The sequence below is a fragment of the Lissotriton vulgaris genome, chromosome 6 (assembly GCF_964263255.1).
Source record: "Lissotriton vulgaris chromosome 6, aLisVul1.2, whole genome shotgun sequence".
NCBI classification, from domain to species: domain Eukaryota; kingdom Metazoa; phylum Chordata; class Amphibia; order Caudata; family Salamandridae; genus Lissotriton; species Lissotriton vulgaris.
Window position 1 is genome coordinate 431239478 of NC_141694.1, and position 21232 is coordinate 431260709.

At 46.5% G+C, this 21232-nt stretch overlaps 1 protein-coding gene across 1 annotated transcript in view; it reads right to left on the bottom strand.

Annotated features, from left to right (window-relative positions):
* Positions 1-21232, bottom strand: part of BMP5 (bone morphogenetic protein 5) — a 469301-nt gene that overhangs the window by 172031 nt on the left and 276038 nt on the right. The window contains exon 3 of the mRNA XM_086926447.1: positions 18028-18176. Within this exon, the coding sequence (XP_086782573.1) occupies positions 18028-18176 (149 nt within the window). The remainder of the gene's footprint in view (positions 1-18027; positions 18177-21232) is intronic.

Genomic DNA, 21232 nt, shown 5'->3' on the forward strand with positions numbered 1-21232 from the left:
GGTGGGGGACAGCATTCACGAAGTAAATTTAATACTTAGAAATGAATGCGGTGTGCCTGTATCCTCGCATCATCACCGTACTAATAAAACACCGCCTATAAGAATTGATCTATCCTTGAATCTAGCCCATATGTAGTGGTCGTAGGTGGTGTACCTGAGCTGAGGAATGATAGTGAGGAATCATATTTGTCATTGAAGAACAAGGTCATGGACTGACTTAACAAAAACAGACCTCTTCCATTGCATGTAACTAGTGAAGTTATGTTTGTTCGTAGAGTGTCATGGGTGGGTCATAGAGAAAAGGATATTGAAGGAGACTGTATCCTGATAAATTGTAGAGATACACGGACGGTGAACTATAGTTGTGAGTGGTGCCAGACTAGGTCCGTGTCAGGTATTCAGTCCCATCCTCTGTCTCATTTCTCCCCCCCCAGTTCATTGCGTATAAGTCCGGGCACTGAACGAGTTCGTAATGCTGCAGGGAGTTTAGCAGTGGGTGATCACAGTCGGGGCAGGTTCATAGAACCTCAATTCCCTCCAGCCGTTTACCTGCAAAACAGATATAGCTGTCTGGACTTGGTGGATTGACTGAACCCTTGGAATTTGCAGTCCACTCGCGTGGTTAAAAACAGGGAAGATTGTGAGATAGAGCGGGGGAGGTGGATGTTGGTACTACCAAAATTAATAGCTCTATAAGATGTGGGAGTGTTCTAAGAAGCAAGGTGGGTACTTTGATCTTAGCTATTCCAAGCGGTAGTTCACCCCCCTATTGACAGATCTAAGGATTCCGTAGTAGACTTAGTTCCAGAAGGCCATCCATTGCTCCCCTTATTAACCAGTGTGTGCCTAATTGGGGAGATAAACGATGAGGCATCTAAGAGTTCGGATTCTAAACATATTGATGATTCTGGGTTAACTAATAAGTCTTCTGAATATTGTAGTTATAAGGATGGGTCCTTGTCTTTTACCAATGCGAGGAAACACGAAGACAGTATAGACACTATTATGCATCCAGAAGACTAGGAAAGGGTCTATGCAGAGAGCACAGACCCATTAGTGCAAGTAGCCGAGCATGACCATTCTGAAGAGATAGGTGCCTCGCCCCCGCACCCTACCTTCACCCCTATCATTTGTACTACAGGTGTTCAACCTCATACTATTGGCTTGGGGAGGAAGTGTCTAACCCCCCGGGTGGTTAGGAAAGATAATTACAATGCAAAATCCCAAAGACAAGCTGCAAGGAGGAATGCGGGTGCAAGGGTGGAGAAACTTAGAATTCTATCATGGAATTTGGCAGGCCTGACTAACAAGTTGACTTGTCCAGAATGGGTTTTTTTGTGGATGAATGTGATGTTTGCCTCTTCCAAGAGACCTAGGCTCGGACGGAGCAATATCGGGCTGGATTTGCTTCGTTCTTTGTCCTGGCAGTATGGGGAGGACGAGGTCGTCCTTCAGGGGGTCTTACCATTTGGATTGGCTCCCATTTGGGATGTACGGTTAAGCTACTAAATTCCTGCTCTAAAGACATTCAATGTGTAGTCCTTGCTTTGCCTAATGCTTTTAAATTAGCACTGATTAACATTTATTCCCATCCTGTCAGTATAACTAAAGAGTCCAATACTATCGAGGACCTGACCCTTTTTATTTTAACAATACTGAGCAGTACTCATTTCCTGGTGGGGGGGCCACCTGAATTGTTAATATGAGCCCCTTGTGGGTCTGAGTGAAGTTGACTCAACGGCAAAGGACGATCATTGGTCCATTCCTGTGATTCAGGCTTCATCGGTAAGGGCATTGACACACCGTTAGCCATACAGATCATGGCATTAACTCTAACTCATTCCCTAGAAGCATGTAACGGTCGTACCCCTTCTGATACCCGAGCTAAATTTACATTCAACAAATTTGGACAAACGTCCCATCTTGATTATATTTTGGTTGAAGCAAGGCTATGGTCGCAAGTAATAGACCTTAATGTTTCCACAAGAATTGACAGCGACCATAATGCCCTAATTCTGGAACTGGGTCTGCCCAACACCAGTGGTTCTTCATCAGAGCCTACCAATGAGAGAATGCTGTCTGATTCGGCGAGCTGTATTATTTGAAGTAGGCGCCTTGACGCCCATTGGGCTAAGTTTGCGCAGGACAAGATACATTTCATTCATAAGAGTGGTGTATTACTTTCTGGGGATAATGCTGGTGATCTTACCCTATCAAATGACAGGCGTAGAGTAAGATGGCATAAACTATTGGAGCACCCGGAACAAATTGAAAAACTCTATAGCCTGACTGTTAGAACCGGCTGTCTCTAGTTGGCAGAGGTATACACTTCTGACAAATAGGGACACTCCTTTTCTAGTCAGGGCAAGGGGATCACACCCTTCGATAACCCCTGCTCACCCCCTTGGTAGCTTGGCAGAGCAGAACAGGCTTATCTCAGAGGCTGTGCGTTAAGCAATTATGACCACATACAGTAATACCGTGAATGCACTACAAATGGACACGACACCGTAGTATTATAAAAATAAGTATTTTTATATAAGGCTTAGCACAAGACCAAAATAACGACAAACTGTACACAATCGGAATAAATACGTTGGGAGGGAAAAAAAGGATAGTTCAAAGGTAGTTTCTTCTTTAGCACAAAGTTTTTAGTATCAAAGCAAATCTTCTTCTTGGCAATGCAGTTCTTAGCAACAGGGTAACCCACACGGGGGCTACACGACGTCAAGGCAAAGTTAATCCAAAGGTTCGGCGTCGACCGCGAGGAGCGCTACGTCAAGCCTGGAGTCACACGGACCCCCAACAACACAGTACCTTAGGAAAATGAAGCACACGATGATCAGCGGCGTCGAGCAATCAGGCGTCGCGTCTTCGGTGTCGATCCGGCCTCAGCAGGCGTCGTCGTTGATGATGCGGTTGCACAGAGTGAACAGCGCTCACGGCGTCGAAGGGCACACAGGTGATGCGATCAGCCGCGGTGCAGACACGAGGTCCTCTGGAGCTAGAGCCGTACTCCCACTCACTGGCGTTGCTGCTGGCGTCGGTTGGGCCTAGCGTTCGGTTGTCGTGATTGCTGACTCTTTCAGAGGTGCTGGATTCACGGTTCCAGCAAAATAGCACTTTAAGCAGATGAAGTCCTTTAGCCCTGTGACTTCAGCAGGAGACTGGCACTCTTCCAGTCCTTGGAGATTTTCTTAGCAAGCGTGAGAGTACACACACAGTTCCTCTCTCCTGGTTCCTTGGCAAAAATAAAGAAGCACTGCAGGATTCCCCCAACAACAGCACACTGGCAGAAGGGGTAGGCAGTCCTTGGATCAGCAGGCCTCTTGTCCTTGGTTACAGGGTTCCTTGTCAGAAGTGATCTAAATTCTTGGTTCAGGGGTCCTACTCTTATACCCCTTTTCGTCTTTGATCCCTTTGTCCATGCCGGGGGTTTCCCAACATCCTGGGTCCGTTGTGGGTGGAGCCAGGCAGAAGCACCTGGCCTATTCATTGAGCAGGGCTGGGTCCTCAGACGCCCAGCAGGAGGTGGAGCCAGCATTGACACTGGCAGGAGCAGAGCTATCGGCCACCTGGCAGGAGGTGGGGCTAGGATCGTCCATGGCAGGCACAGAGCCATCAGCCGCTTGGCAGGAGGTGGAGCCGGCATTGTATCAGGCAAGGCAGGCTATCAACAACTACTCTCCCCCTACTCTCAACGTAACTGTCCCACTCATCCCACACTGACTCATCCAGACCTGGGGAGCCACCCAGCTCCTGTCACACACACGCAAAACCAGCAGAAACCAGATATGGTTAGACAAGAAAATAGACACCTTCTAAAAGTGCTATTTTCGAACCCAGAGTCCAAAAACCATCCACACCAACGGATGCGTAATTAAACCCCGAGTTCAGGGATACCAAACTCGACATTGCACCATGCTCTCCGAGCCAGCGAGGATCATAGTACTAATAATCCCGGCGGCCCATTCTAATCAACGGAGAGCAGGTTACCTCGCAATAGTGAAGCACGAAGATGGCGGTAATTCACTATCAGGACATGCCAACTTGGTCAGGCGTGTCCTACCTTAGACTTACAATGCACCCTGCCCGTGGGCCTACCATAGGGGTGACTAACATGAAGTTAAGGGAAGGTTTGAGGGCTGGCAAGTAGGTATACTTGCGCAGCCTGCGTGACAGCACTAGGCTGCACGTGGGTCTCGCAATGACCGACCCGTAGACATTCTTTTACGAGGCCGCTCCTGTGGGTGGCACAACACGTGCTGCAAGCCCACGAGCGGCATTTGTATTTACAAGCCCCGGCACTCCGGGTGCACTAGACTAGGGACTGACAGTAAACCAAATAAGCCAAACATGGATACAATAGATACATCAATTTAACATAGGGAGCACTTGCGCTATGGCACTGATCAGCAGTGGCACGGCGCCCAAAGCATATACCAGCAAAACATCGTAAAACAGTAGAGGCAAAACAGAAAAAATGGAGGAGAGACTCAAGCCAATGATGTCAGGTCTAACACGTGTCCCCTCCAGCTGAAATGTGGGGAGAACTACCCTTGACCTAGGGAGTTCTCTTCACTAAGGCGGAAAAATCTGGACAGACCATCAGCATTGGCGTGATCTGTACCAGGGCGGTGTTCCACCATAAAGTCCATCCCCTGGAGAGAAATGGACCACCTCAACAGTTTCGGATTCTCACCCCTCACCTGCATCAACCATCTGAGGGGCCTGTGGTCTGTCTGAACCCGGAAGTGAGTCCCAAACAGGTAGGGTCTTAGCTTCTTCAGCGCCCAGACCACAGCTAATGCTTCTCTCTCTATCGCACTCCACCTCGTTTCCCTGGGAAGTAACCTCCTACTGATGAAGGCTACAGGCAAGTCTCGGCCCTCTTCATTCACCTGAGCTAGAACAGCCCCCACGCCATGCTCTGAAGCGTCCATCTGAACAATGAATTCTTTCGAAAAGTCGGGTGCCTGGAGTATAGGTGCTGTGCACATTGCAGTTTTCAGGGTGTCAAAGGCCGTTTGACAGGCATCAGTCCAGATCACGTTTCGTGGCTGCTTCCTGGAAGTCAGCGGCGTCAAGGGGTGCACGATGTTACCGTAATCCTTGACAAACCTCCTGTAGTAACCCGTGAGTCCTAGGAAGGCTCTCACCTGAGTTTGGGTTTTGGGCGGCGCCCAAGCCAGGATGGTATCAATCTTGGGTTGCAGGGGGGCAACCTTACCACTCCCTACTTGGTGCCCCAAGTACACCACCGAACCCTGCCCAATCTGGCACTTACTGGCTTTGATTGTGAGGCCTGCTCCGCGCAGGGCCAACAACACTTCCTGGAGGTGGCGCAAGTGTTCCTCCCAGCTGGCGCTGAACACTGCGATGTCGTCCAGGTAGGCGGCACTGAAATCCTCCAGTCCAGCCAAGACCTGGTTGACCAACCTCTGGAAGGTGGCAGGGGCATTCTTCATCCCAAAGGGCATCACCCGGAACTGGTATAGCCCATCTGGTGTGGAGAATGCTGACCTCTCCTTTGCCCCATCAGTCAAGGCGATCTGCCAGTACCCAGACGTTAAATCAAACGTACTAAGGTATCGGGCAGCCCCCAACCGATCGATGAGCTCATCAGCTCTGGGGATGGGGTGCGCGTCAGTCTTCGTGACCGAATTGAGCCCTCGGTAATCCACGCAGAACCGGAGTTCCGGTGAAGCACCAGGCGCTGCAGCCTTCGGGACCAAGACCACTGGGCTGGCCCAAGGACTGCTAGAGGACTCAATCACCCCCAACGCAAACATCTTGGAGACCTCCTCCTTAATGTACGCTCTGACCTTGTCAGTCACCCTGTAAGCCTTGTGCTTCACAGGAGGGCTGTCTCCGGTGTCAACGTCATGGACACACCAATGCGTGACACCCGGAACCAAGGAAAACAGATCCGGGAATTGTCCCAACAGTTTGCGACAATCCTGTTTCTGCTCAAGGGTCAGTGTGTCAGAGAGGACCACACCATCCACCGACCCATCTTGCTCTTCAGCACACAGGAGGTCAGGAAGAGGCTCACTCTCCTCCTCCGTTCCATAATCTGTAGCTAGGAGCATGCCCACTTCGGACCTTTCTAAGTGGGGCTTCAAGCGGTTGATATGCAGGACCCGCAAGGGGTTCCTGGGAGATTTCAAGTCCACCAGGTAGGTGACATCGCTCTTCTTCTCCACAACCTTAAACGGTCCAGTCCACCTGTCCTTGAGCGCACAAGGTTCCACAGGGGACATGACCCACACTTCCTGACCAGGCTGAAGCTCTACCAGAGTGGCATTCCGGTCGTACCAACGCTTCATCTCCTCCTGGCTGGCCTCCAGATTTGCCTGAGCAAGTTCTCTGAAGCGCCGAGTCTGGTTCCGAAAGGCCAGCATGTAGCTGTATACATCCTGGGGAGGTTTCCTGGGAGATTGCTCCCAGCCTTCCTTGACCAGACTCAAAGGCCCTCTTACCGGGTGACCGTATAAGAGCTCAAAGGGGCTGAACCCTAGAGACTTCTGCGGTACCTCACGGTAAGCAAACAACAGGCATGGCAAGAGGACGTCCCATTTCCGCCTCATTGGTTCTTCAAGACCCATAATCATGCCTTTCAGGGTCCGGTTGAATCTCTCAACCAGCCCATTTCCTTGAGGATGGTAAGGAGTGGTGAACTTGTAGGTTACCCCACACTCCTTCCATAGAGACTTCATATAGTTCGAAATGAAGTTGGTGCCTCGGTCCGACACCACCTCTCTGGGGAACCCCATCCGGGAGAAAACACCCATCAGTGCCCGTCCCACCACGGGGGCCGTCACTGTTCTGAGAGGGATGGCTTCCGGGTACCTCGTGGCATGGTCCACCAAGACCAGGATGAACCTGTTGCCCAGGGCTGTCTTGGGGTCCAGGGGCCCAACAATGTCAATACCCACCCGGTCAAAGGGGGTACTGACCACTGGAAAAGGTTGGAGGGGAGCCTTCCGCTTCCTTCCGCTCTTCCCACTTGCCTGGCAAGTGTGACAAGTCTTGCAGTGGATGTCTACATCCCTTCGCATCTGAGGCCAATAAAAATGGGTGACAAGCCTGTCATAGGTCTTGTCCTGCCCCAGATGTCCAGCTAACGGAACGTCATGAGCCAAACCCAGTAGGAAGGCTCTGAAGCGCTGGGGTACCACCAGCACACGGGCTGACCCAGGCTCAGCAGCCTTAGGCTCGCTATACAGGAGGTCGTTCTCCCAGTACACAAAATGTGACCCTGACTGATCACCTGAGGATTGGGCTGAGGCCTGCTGCCTCATGCCCACAAGAGAAGGGCACACTTTCTGTTCCGCACAGAATTCCTCCCTGGAGGGACTACCATCCTGCTGCCAATGGGTCAGCTCGGGCAGATCTCCCAGTTCGGCAATGTGTTCCCCTGTGGGCTCCAGGGCATCCCCCTCGGGGTCTACCTCCTCCTGGACCACGGGAACTACGGGGGCCGGTTTCCCGCGCCTCCTGCCTCTTCTCTTCACAGCTGGGTCCTGGGCCATACTTTCAAGCTCCGGGACCCCATCAACACCCTTACTCACTGTCATGGATCGAGTGGTTGCACACACCCACTCTGGCACGCCCAACATTTTCAAATGCGCCTCCCTCTCCACCTTAGCCCAAGGGGAGTCTTCCAAATCATTGCCCAGGAGACAATCGACAGGCATGGCGGGCCTCACAGCAACCTGAAGAGTACCTGAAACTCCCCCCCATTCAAAGGAAACCTGAGCCACCTCACACTCTTTCTCGGAGTTGTCGGCAGCTATCACGGGGTAGAATGCGTGGGGAACCACCTGCTCTCTAGACACCAAGTGACACTTGACAGCTGTCACACTCGCTCCGGTGTCTCTGAGAGCTTCCACTCTATGGCCATTAATGGTCACCCACTGCCTATATTTACTAGTGTTACTAGGCAGAGGGGGTGGAGGGACCATTTGCATGTCTCCTAGCGAGACCAGGGACATTTCTGCGGGACCCCTCCCACCATGGACAACCATCTTCTCCCCTCCCAGGGCTACACTCGCCAACTGACGGGGGGGTGCACGCGGCGGTGCATTCGAATCCTTTTTGGGACACTGGGGGTCATAAAACCGGTGTCCCACCTGCCCACAACCGTAGCAGGTTAGGGGGCCCCTATGAACAGGTTTACCCGTCGGGGCCCCTGGCTTCTTCTCAGGGGGAGGCTGGGAACCTTTCCCTTGGTTCCCTTGGGGATTACTTTGGGGCCCTTTCTGAGACTCCTTCTGTTTTCCCTTGTCCCCCCCACTCTTCTGCTGGGGACCCTGCCCACCTTTGGCTGAGTCTCCCACTGGACCCTTGTGGACCCTGGTACTGACCCAGCGGTCCGCCTCCTCAGCAAGTTTTCTAGGGTTAGATATCTTGCTATCAATCAGGTGCTGGCGCAGCTCTGGAAAACAGTTATTAGACAAGTGCTCCCAAGCAAACAAATCATAAAGAGCTTCATAACTTTCCACTTTGCTGCCCTTTACCCAACCATCCATGGCTCTGCAAAAATAAGACACATATTCAACCCACGTCGTACCAGGCAACTTCTTACATTCTCTAAAAGCTTGTCTGTACTTCTCGGGGGTTAAGCCATACCGCAACATTAAAGCATCTTTCATATGAGCATACGACATCCTATCCGCAACAAGCATGTCTAACAGGGTATCTCTTCCCTCATTCACAAAGCGACCCCACAACCCCGCTCCCCAATCCTTCTCAGGGACTCGGTGGGCCAACAATGCTAACTCATATGCTTTAAACCATTGACCAATATCTTCATTCCTATTGTAATCTTTGATCACATCTTTCGGGAAGTAAAACTTACTTTCTGCAGGCTCGGATGGAATGCTGCCACCAGAGGGATTCAATTCTAACTTTTTAGCTTGGATATCCAGCTCCCTCAACCTGGCTTCATGCTCCAAAGCTAACTTCTCTCGTTCAAACTCTAACTTTTTGATCTCCAAATCAGCTTCCCTTCTACCTCTTGCATTTTCTAACTCCAACTGCCCATTTATCTTTAGCCTTGCCATCTCCATGTTGTAAGCTCACTCTTTCGCCCTTTCTTCTCTTTCTTCAGGGGAAAGACCTTTGGAGGAAACACTGCTTCCGGGAGAGGGCACAGGTCCATTCACTGGCACCTCCTCATCCCCTTCCTCTGTGGGTACCACCACCACATCAGAGGGATTTCTGGACTCCCACCAGGCCTGCAATGCTTTATAAAAATCATCTTTTCTCGAGAGGCCTGTGGTAGGAACTTTAAACTGGTCGCAAAAGTGTTTCAGCTCATCTTTCTTGTATTTCTTAAGCTTGCTCCTCTCGAACTCCTCCACAACAACGATAGCAGGGGCAGTGACTCCGTTGTCACTCATGGTTAATATGGAAGTGTTCAAAAAATCAAGTTTCAAGAAAGCGGAGAACAAAAATAGGATCCTCCCCAATTAGATTGTGACTGCGTTATGGTCTGCTTTCACTATGTAGCGCACACGAATCACTGTACATGGGTCATAAGTGCAAAGTCCAAAATCCTCACCGCTGACCCACCAATGTTAGAACCGGCTGTCTCTAGTTGGCAGAGGTATACACTTCTGACAAATAGGGACACTCCTTTTCTAGTCAGGGCAAGGGGATCACACCCTTTGATAACCCCTGCTCACCCCCTTGGTAGCTTGGCAGAGCAGAACAGGCTTATCTCAGAGGCTGTGCGTTAAGCAATTATGACCACATACAGTAATACCGTGAATGCACTACAAATGGACACGACACCGTAGTATTATAAAAATAAGTATTTTTATATAAGGCTTAGCACAAGACCAAAATAACGACAAACTGTACACAATCGGAATAAATACGTTGGGAGGGAAAAAAAGGATAGTTCAAAGGTAGTTTCTTCTTTAGCACAAAGTTTTTAGTATCAAAGCAAATCTTCTTCTTGGCAATGCAGTTCTTAGCAACAGGGTAACCCACACGGGGGCTACACGACGTCAAGGCAAAGTTAATCCAAAGGTTCGGCGTCGACCGCGAGGAGCGCTACGTCAAGCCTGGAGTCACACGGACCCCCAACAACACAGTACCTTAGGAAAATGAAGCACACGATGATCAGCGGCGTCGAGCAATCCGGCGTCGCGTCTTCGGTGTCGATCCGGCCTCAGCAGGCATCGTCGTTGATGATGCGGTTGCACAGAGTGAGCAGCGCTCATGGCGTCGAAGGGCACACAGGTGATGCGATCAGCCGCGGTGCAGACACGAGGTCCTCTGGAGCTAGAGCCGTACTCCCACTCACTGGCGTTGCTGCTGGCGTCGGTTGGGCCTAGCGTTCGGTTGTCGTGATTGCTGACTCTTTCAGAGGTGCTGGATTCACGGTTCCAGCAAATTAGCACTTTAAGCAGATGAAGTCCTTTAGCCCTGTGACTTCAGCAGGAGACTGGCACTCTTCCAGTCCTTGGAGATTTTCTTAGCAAGCGTGAGAGTACACACACAGTTCCTCTCTCCTGGTTCCTTGGCAAAAATAAAGAAGCACTGCAGGATTCCCCCAACAACAGCACACTGGCAGAAGGGGTAGGCAGTCCTTAGATCATCAGGCCTCTTGTCCTTGGTTACAGGGTTCCTTGTCAGAAGTGATCTAAATTCTTGGTTCAGGGGTCCTACTCTTATACCCCTTTTCGTCTTTGATCCCTTTGTCCATGCCGGGGGTTTCCCAACATCCTGGGTCCGTTGTGGGTGGAGCCAGGCAGAAGCACCTGGCCTATTCATTGAGCAGGGCTGGGTCCTCAGACGCCCAGCAGGAGGTGGAGCCAGCATTGACACTGGCAGGAGCAGAGCTATCGGCCACCTGGCAGGAGGTGGGGCTAGGATCGTCCATGGCAGGCACAGAGCCATCAGCCGCTTGGCAGGAGGTGGAGCCGGCATTGTATCAGGCAAGGCAGGCTATCAACAACTACTCTCCCCCTACTCTCAACGTAACTGTCCCACTCATCCCACACTGACTCATCCAGACCTGGGGAGCCACCCAGCTCCTGTCACACACACGCAAAACCAGCAGAAACCAGATATGGTTAGACAAGAAAATAGACACCTTCTAAAAGTGCTATTTTCGAACCCAGAGTCCAAAAACCATCCACACCAACGGATGCGTAATTAAACCCCGAGTTCAGGGATACCAAACTCGACATTGCACCATGCTCTCCGAGCCAGCGAGGATCATAGTACTAATAATCCCGGCGGCCCATTCTAATCAACGGAGAGCAGGTTACCTCGCAATAGTGAAGCACGAAGATGGCGGTAATTCACTATCAGGACATGCCAACTTGGTCAGGCGTGTCCTACCTTAGACTTACAATGCACCCTGCCCGTGGGCCTACCATAGGGGTGACTAACATGAAGTTAAGGGAAGGTTTGAGGGCTGGCAAGTAGGTATACTTGCGCAGCCTGCGTGACAGCACTAGGCTGCACGTGGGTCTCGCAATGACCGACCCGTAGACATTCTTTTACGAGGCCGCTCCTGTGGGTGGCACAACACGTGCTGCAAGCCCACGAGCGGCATTTGTATTTACAAGCCCCGGCACTCCGGGTGCACTAGACTAGGGACTGACAGTAAACCAAATAAGCCAAACATGGATACAATAGATACATCAATTTAACATAGGGAGCACTTGCGCTATGGCACTGATCAGCAGTGGCACGGCACCCAAAGAATATAATAGCAAAACATCGTAAAACAGTAGAGGCAAAACAGAAAAAATGGAGGAGAGACTCAAGCCAATGATGTCAGGTCTAACACTGACAATTCCATCTTTTACGGAGGTTGCAGTCCTATCCAATCCACCTGTGCCCCCTGATTACTTTAATAAGATAGAGGCTCTCCATGAGAGCCTAGTAATTAAAGTGGCAGACGTACTCAACCCCCAGGTTCTTAAGAAGGAAAATAGGGCCCCCCATTGTTCCTGGTACAATACCACCTGTAGGAAGGCCAAAACGGAACTTTTGCAGGCCGTAAAAGAGAATAACAGATCTGCAATCAAAGACAGGAGGGCACACTATAAAAAGATAAACAAGTGTGCGAAGGAAGAATGGGATTACGATAAGTGGTTCAGCCTAACACTTGCGCTAGCTGCTAAAGATTTCCGCAAATTTTTGTCTATTATAAATACTGGTAGTAGTGAGCCGAAAGTAGCCATTGAACCTAATATAGCGGCGGAAGTCTGGGAAGGTCATTACCGGGCTCTGTACTCTACTGAGGGTTCCCTTGATGACCCTGATTTAATATCAACTCAATCTGTACTTAATATGCAGTCAGAGGTGATTGAGTTTACAGTGGTTGAAGTTTGTAATGCAATTACCAAACTCGCTTCAGGCAAAGCACCAGGTCTGGACAAACTCCCGGGCGATCTTTTCAAACATGAGCCAAAAATCTGGGGTCCTTCTCTTCAGATCCTTTTTAATGCTGTCTTGAGAGGCACGGTGGTTCCTTTTACATGGCTGGGTGCAGAGATTGTCCCTATAGATAAAAAGGGCTCTCCTCTCCTCCCATCCAATTACAGACCCATAAGTCTAATTGATGTCCCTCAGAAAATCTTTGCGAGACTCATTTTGGATCGCTTACCATAATGGATAGAGGAGTTTGCTATTCTAAGTCCCTACCAGGCAGGGTTTAGGAAAAATACTTCCACCGTGGACCAAATTTTTCGTCTATTACTTTTGCACTGGAAAACGGTGAGAATTGTGGGTGGCAGCCTCTATTTGGTATTCGTGGACCTCCGTTCTGCATTCAATCTTGTTCCCCGGGGGAAGCTCTTGAGTGTACTTCTTGAGCTGGGTATTCCTATTCACCTTCTATCTGTTTTGATGAGGTTGCATGAGGCTAATTTTGCCCAGGTTAGATGTGGGAAAAGCGGCTCCCTGTCGTCCCGATTTCCTGTGAGCATGGGGGTAAGGCAGGGCTGTGTGCTCGCACCGACCCTGTTCTGCCACTTTGTCAATGGGATAATCATGCATCAGTACAGGACAACAATGCTTCTAAGTTAACTGGCGACAGGGTGCCGGCCATATCATTCGCTGACGATACCCTTTTACTGTCAAAGTCTCCAATGGGTATACAGCGAACTTTGGATGGCTTTGAAAAATTCTGCACCACCCGGGGACTGGAGATCAATTCCCTTAAAACCAAATTTATGACCTTTAATCCCCCGAGAACAACTTGACTGAACCCAATATTAGGGGCGACGAGACACGAAAGGGTAGATATTTTTGATAATCTGGTGGTTACCATTAATGAGAACTTGTCGTGGTGCCCCCAGCAAACTAAGTCTCAACTCAAATTGGTTCAACTTTCTGGAGGAATTTTCACACTATCCAATAAGTCCACCAACAAACCTGTTCGCCCCCCCCCCCCCTGGAAGTTTACAAATCGCAAGCAAGGGGTGCCATTATGTATGGGGGTGAACTCTGGGGACATTGCAATAGGTCTGAAATCATCCGGATAGAGAACACATTTTTAAGACAGCTCTTAGGACTTCCATCCAGTACACCGCTCCTTCCTTTAAGGCTGGACCTGGGGATCAGATCAATCGATGAAGAGCTAGCATTAAAACCTCTTAGGTTCTGGCGTAGGCTCTGGGTGACACCAGAGATGATAAATTATGGACAGGAACTTAAATAAATGTTGACCTATCCTACTGCTCTGAAAATTCCTTGGCTTACTTTTATTAAGAACGAGTTTATGAGGCTAGGTGTTCCTGCTCTATGGGTTGACCCAGAGAGGGAATGTAAAGCCATTTCACGATCTATGCTTGCGACTATTTACCGTTCTGATAAACTCAATGCAGCACTGTGTAATTCCCAAATTGGCTCTGTCACTGCCTCTTTTTTGCATGTGAAAGACCATTATTCATTCGAGCCCTTTTAGATGATATATATCCAATACTAGCAAAAAAATTGTATGTCCAATTGAGGCATGGTGTCCTACCCCTTTGAGTTTTTACTAGCAAGTGGTCACCCCTCACTCTGAAGAACTGTCCAGCCTGTAATTGTGAGACCGAAACGGAGCTCCATGTTTTCTTTTGCTGCCCGGCGTACGATAAAATGAGGAGGTAAAAATCTGGGCTTTCGTCATTGTATGCAAGCACTTGGAGTGTTAAAGTCTGACACAACTGAGTTTATTGTATTTGCTGTTTCGCAATATCTGGCAGCTATGTGGCACAAGCGTAGAAATTTTGCTAAATGAGTATAAGGGTGGATACAAATATTTCTGTGTACCGCCCCTTTGGCATTTGCCTGGAATGTTTGCCAAAGGCTGTTACTGTACTCTTTTATAACTCTTTTTATATATTTATTATTTTAACTGGGTCTACATATGTATGAATTATGCTCAATCGTGCCCATTTCGAAAATGTTCAAGAAATTTTTTGTGTCTGCACTAATTCATTTATATTGCCACTCATGTGCATCTTGCTTTTACATGTTTTGTGTATACTTTTTATGGCACTTTTACCGAAATAAAGTTTTCTTGATGAAGATTTGGAGTATGATGAAATCCTTTTGTATTAAAAAAGGACTTGTACTTGTGAGAAATGTAAAGGTTCAAGAATGCTTCTGCAGATTCATTGCAAAATAACTGTTGTTTTAACATGATATTCCTCATCTAAGGATGCAGCGGTCTGTTTAATGTTGTTTATGTGCTCACATGTTTTCTTTCAACAACAATCGAATATTGCATTTCAATAGTTGTTATGTTCAGTTCGATGGATGTTTCTTTTTTGTTAGGAATAAACAATGATTTGAGCTTAAATCATCAAAACAATTTTGTTGCATTTGTTTCACCTGATCCATACTACTGCAGCCTTTTTTTTAAAACTGACTTGCAATGAACTGTTTCTGGCAGGTTTTTGATGTGTTTAGTTTTGCAGTAGAGTTATTTTTATCCTTCATGTTTACAAGCATGGTTTCTCTTTCCAATTAAATGGTACACACTCCGTTTTAAGTAGTTTGTGGGAAAGATGGTGGGTGACTAAGTATTATATGGGATAAATTACCCCTTGCCATACATGATAAGGCTATTGCAAGTCACCTCATAGGTCGATAACTTTATATGGTTATGGAACTCGCTGGTGACTTGCAATATTCTTATCATGTACGGCAGGGGCTACTTTATCCCTTATATAATAGTAACAATTGATTTTAAACTCACAATCAATCTTGCATGTAAGTCTGGCTTGCAGCAAACAGGACAAGAAATGCATTGCTCTTCTTGAATAAATCAGTGTTAGCAAAAGGCAATACAAATAATAAATACAGTGATACAACCCTTCAACTTGACCACACAGCACAAACACTTATCTTTGCCTAAGTAAAAGAGGGCATGGCTCTAGCATAGGCAAATGAGGCTTACACCTCAAGTGACCTTTATTTCTTTACTCACCCAGTGTAGAACTCCAGGAGGCAGAGTTACACTTACCCAGTATTCAAACAGTAATTAGAAGGATGCAGAGGATGGAAGGCATTAGCGGATTACGGCAGCGTCAAACATAATTCTGTCAAGTGTTTTCATTAATACATTCATCAATTATGAGATTGTCATAAGCGGTAGAGAACAACATTGAGACACGATCAATAGTGAACACTACTTAGTCATTAAAAAATTGTAAACTACTATTTCTTCTTTTTAAGAGGACATGTCACCCAACATGATGTCTCTTTCTCTTCTCTGCCCTGCCTAAGAGTGTTTTTTTTCTTTTCTATACCCATGTGAGTGTAATGATCTTTAGTACTCATAGGAGCCCAATGTATACAGAAAGGGAAATACTTGCTTGCTGAGAGTTTCAGAACTACGGCCCACATGCATCAAAGGAAAAACCGGTTGCAAACGGCCAGATTCTCAGAATCAGAATCTGCCCCTTTGCGTCCAGTATTTTTGCATTTGGGATGCATCATTCCAAAGGCAAAAATCGCAATTTAAGGTATCTTTAATTTGTGATTACTTAAATTGTGAGTGCATTTAAGGAATCCTAAATTGAGATTCCTTAAATGCAATGCATTAAAGTAAAAAAATTAGCGATTTCGCTAATAGGGGTGCAAATTACCATGAAGTTGAACTTCATGGTAATTTGCAAAAACTTTGAAAAATGCACTTTTGTGCATTTTTCAAAGTTTCATGTTGCGCACACACATGCCCTTAGGGCATGTGTGTGTGCAACATATGTGCACAAATCAATTTCAGGGATGCAACAGGGTGTCATTTTGACACCCTTGCACCCTTGAAATTGCATGAGCAATTAGCGAGTACCTACTGGTACTCGCAACTTGCTCATACAATCTCCAATTCCTTCCTATGGGCCTAGAGGCCCATAGGAATGAATGGGACGGCATTCCTTAATTGCGACTCTCAATTAAGGAATATGTAGGAATCTCTATTTTTATATTGATTCCTACATGCATAGGCTTTTGCGATTCCTTAATTGCGATTCCTTAATAATCGCAAATAAGGAATCACTAAAGCCTTCTCTAATGCATGTTCCAGTACATTCTTTATGTAGTACTGGATTGTTTGCCAAATCTGGATGATCTATATTAGGGGTTTCTTGTATTTCCAGAGTATGTCTGCCTGTAACACAGTGTGTTTCTGTGAGCGCTGTTGTGCAGAAGATTCTAGCAGCAGTGGCACTGAGCTCTAGGTTGTTGATGGTGCAGCGCAGGGAAATAGAGTTGGGAGTTGGCACCTGAGGACAGAGGAGTTTAAACACAGAACTGGAGCAAAGTTATCAGGTAGCACAGGTAGAAAGCTTTGTACAGATAGTCCCTTGAGGTAACATATTTTTAGTAGGAACCTCTCATGGACCCTCTTGAGTGAGTTCCCAGGAGTCTGAAAACCACGTGTACTTCAGTGATGAATCGCCCTTCCTTGAAAAGAGCTGAGGATGAGAGGGCACTGAGATATTTAGTATTTTTAGTGAACTGCTAGAATATACAACAGTGTATAACATAAATTAATGAACATGTCATTGACAGTGCAAGGTGTGACCAAGAAAATGATGTTATGAGTACATCAATGCACTCATATTTATGGATTTCGAAAGTATAATCGGATACAAAGAAAAAGGTTTATGCTAAATGTGAACCAGTTTGGTTGCATCAAGACATTGGTGAATGAATATAAATCCTTAAGAAAGTTAGTTGAATAACTCAATCTCTAACCAAGATCATGAAATGATCAAATGTACATAAATGATCTTTATTTTAGCGGAGGCTGTCTAGAGCTCAAGTATGAAGTACATACTATGTAAACTATGTAAATGTAGCTTAAACACAGCAGACTTGTGTAGCCACTTAAAAGTATAATTTGCCTATTTAATTTAAATAACGAAAAGAGTGCTATGGTCGGGGATATAGTGTGGACTAAGGTTTATTTTACCACCACAGTGCACTTTATAATCGGCCATGATGCATTTACCGTTCCAGCTGTGAAAGAACAAAATGTTAAACCTGTCCAGAATTTCATGTCTGACACAATAGAGGCACGCCGTTGCTAAAGTGTTAAAAGAATGGATTACTCCCCGAGCTAATTTACACAATAATGTTATCTTCTTTCAGATGTTCGGAAGAATGCTGGTCAATTTAGCCTCAGTTATTTCCCATCTCCTGACAAACCCACAAAGCCCCCAAGAGTAAGAAGAAATGGGAGGGGCAACATCAACATTTAAGAAATATGATTGGCTTGGAATGATGACATGAAAGAGGAGTCTCCATTATTCTTCATCCTGTTCACGTTAGTCTCAGGAAGTAGAGTGTCTGGCGTGTAAAACCTTTTCTGAGGCATGTTACAAATGTCAAACCCAACATGGTACATACAAACAGACTAAATGTCAAGCATTCATCAGTGACACTAGGAATTGAATACTAAGTTAAACATTAGTTTCATACATTAATAACTCGGCAATTTATTTGTTTTACCTGAAATAATTAAAAATATTCCAAGTCAGGTTATGTAAAATTGCTTACCATCTCCTGTCTCAGCACAGAGTTGCAGGCCCAGATTGTTCTGTGGATTAATCACCCAGTGATTGCTGGTTACAGTGATGTCGAAGACAAGCCAGCCCACGTCATAGGCATGCACGTTCCGCGTGTCTAACAGGAATAGATCTGCATCCCTAAATAAACATGAAAGCAAGAGGGAAGGAGCTTAAGTAAAGAACACAGAGAACAATTTCCTAGGGTAAGGATGTAAAAACATTTTGACTTGCAGAACAGTATTAGGCCTTAAAAAAAATTTCCCTCTATCCATGTTTATGTAGAAATGCTTGGAAGTATGAAGAGTTGTTGCCGCCAAGTTCAATACAAGGTCTGAACTTTAACTAAATATTTGCAAATGATTTAAGAACCACACATCAAAACAAAAAGGAGTATTTCCAGAAGCACTTCCAATGGCTGAAGTGGATTAATTGAATACTTCTCACATACACTAATACAGCTCTTGACTATTTGGAGTCTAAGGACAGGGGGCCTCATTCAAACAATCCTCTTTGGCACAAACAGTTCCTGGTGGAAATTCATTCCAGTAGACTTCTTGCATCCAATTGCATAAATTCGAGCTTTTCATGTGAGCGTGTGGACATCTGCTGAACTGCATTAAGCACACTTACACACTTTATTCCAGTTGCATCTTGGACCTGGTTCGTAATGTCTTGTGGCCCGTTCTTAGTTAACATAGCTTAAACAGTCCAATGTCTAAAAACTTAAATGTCACGGCTGTATTCAGGAAAAACCATGTTTACAGCAGTTGCATACAAACATGACATTTGAGCGGGAACTGCGCGAAGGGAGGCACACTCAGACGTGGTCTAAGACACAGAAAAGTGCACCATGTGCGTCACTTAGCATGCCCAGGGCAGAGTTGAGAAAGTACAATCGAAAATGGAAATTCATGACTGCAACAGAATTCGACAACTTCCTTGAAAAGGCCTTGCATTCTTGGGATTATGGGTCTGAAGTTGTCCATCTGTGAAGAGGGACATAAATCCACCCCATGTCATCATCACCTTTCTACGAGGTTGGGCCTAAATCTACAGCTCAAATGTCATACATTGAGGGGTCTCCGACTTACCTTTTGCACCTGAGAATATATTTTGAATGTCCTCTTCTACGAGTCCAGTCCACACTTCTCTCCATCAGTACCCCACATCCTGTTTATAATTGCTCTTTCGAAATCTCTTTTTCAAGGGTACTGCCAAGATCAATTGTTCTTTATATTGTTTGGGACATCATCGCCTTAAGGGCCTACGTGCATGGTATGTTCTTGATTGCAGATTTATACATTTTTTTTAAAGAGTAAATGTTAAAAGAATGCTGCGTTGCAAGTAGAATAGGTAGGAAGTAATTCAGTATAGAAAATATGCAGCATTAGACAACCTGCAATTACACATGCGAGAGGTACAGTGATGCCAGTAGAGGATTTTTTTTTAAATGTTTGCAGTTTTATATAGTGCAATCTTATCCCAAAGGGATTGGTGCTCTTTATATGAGAACCAATTATATTACACAAGGACACATGTAATTTTTTTTTAGGCACGGGCTATTTTAATGATTCGCTCAGAATCACAGGATTTTGAGCAACCCCGAAACTCGAACCTGATTCCCCAGTTCCAAAGTGGGCAGCGCTGGCTGTTATGCCCCATCCTCTCGTTAATTTCATGAGTTGTATAAACATGCAAATTTAAGTCATGTTAGACATCAAATATAGATTTTTTGGGTTTGCAGATTTCTGCAACACAGAAAAACAGGACATTTGTATATGGGTCAGCTGCTGCTTCTCAAGCAATTGAGTAAGCTCTTGAATGCAAAAAGTATTTCATTTAACCCGTTCAGTGCTTCGAACGTCCAACGGTTGTCGCGTGCACTACCTCGCTAGTGCTGCGCACAACCGTTGGACGTCCGAATCCCGTTAGAGCAATCGAATGTCCGCACTGGGGCGGAATGTTTGCGGCGCGCTTAACGGGTTAAGTGCAGCAATCACCTGTTTGGTCCCAATGATATTGACTTCTGCCAGAGATACTGCAATGCCATTTAAGCTTGTTGCCATAGCTCCCCCACTTCTACTGAGACTTCTAAGCAGTTTTGTGCCGTTTAAATACAATGAATCTGGTCCATGCCTGCTATGGTGACACCCCCATCATTATCCCAATTAAATGCCACTTGTCACTGCACAGAACATGCACCCTGCAGTAAGGGTTGGTGTCCTGCTGCTGGAGGGGTGGGTGGATCAATAGGCTGGAACCACAAAAGGGAAGCTGGAGAATGGTGGCGTGCATTGTAGAATGTTATTTCCCCTTTCTGACACTCTGAAGATGATTCCTGCTTAACGTGGCACACACACCACTTTACACAAGTGTCCTGGCTGCAGAACGTTGAAGGCCATGGCCACCTTGTTGTTGGTGTCACAGATACTGGGTATCTGGTTTGCCACAAATGACAGCGGTGGATAATTCTACATATACAGGAGCTCTTTAAAGAGCTAAGTGTCTGCTTTCCCTCCCCTTAGGCCAACATGACTGGGTTCTTGAATGTCGAGTCCACCTGATCATGTTGCTGTGTTTGCCTATGCTTCTGTGTTTGAAGCCTGCAAATGGTATGTAAAGCGATACCCATGAGGCACAGGGTCAGACTGATTTGCATATGGCCATGTCTGAACTGGGGTGGTGGAGTGAGCTAAAGAATGGTGATGGATTAAACCCAGATCAGTTGACTGGGGGTGAGTGTTTGATTTGCTCAAATGCTCCGTCCATCATCCCCTTTGGTACCGCTTTGCAAATGGTATGTAGCAAAATGCCACATTATTTTGGCCTACTTTAGCTGTGGCCTGAATGGAACCTCTTCATGTTATACGCCTTCTCCCTTGCCATCATATTTAGGGGCCTATGTGCCACTGTGTGATCTGTGTTAACCTCGAGTGACAGGTGTTTCCCACCATAAGTGAGAACGTTGTCAAAAGGTTCTTCAAGGGATGAAAGGAAATGGAACATCCCTTATTTAAAAATGATTATAGGGGAAGTTATTTTCTTTTACATAAAAAAAGTAAAAAGTAAACTTTGCAGGCTAATGTTAGTTGTGCGGATGGTATCCTTGCACGGTGAACTGTCAGGCACCACAGGCAACTGGGGTCAAAAACCATCTGCAGGTACTCACCCCCAAACAACCTGCTTTCAGTAGA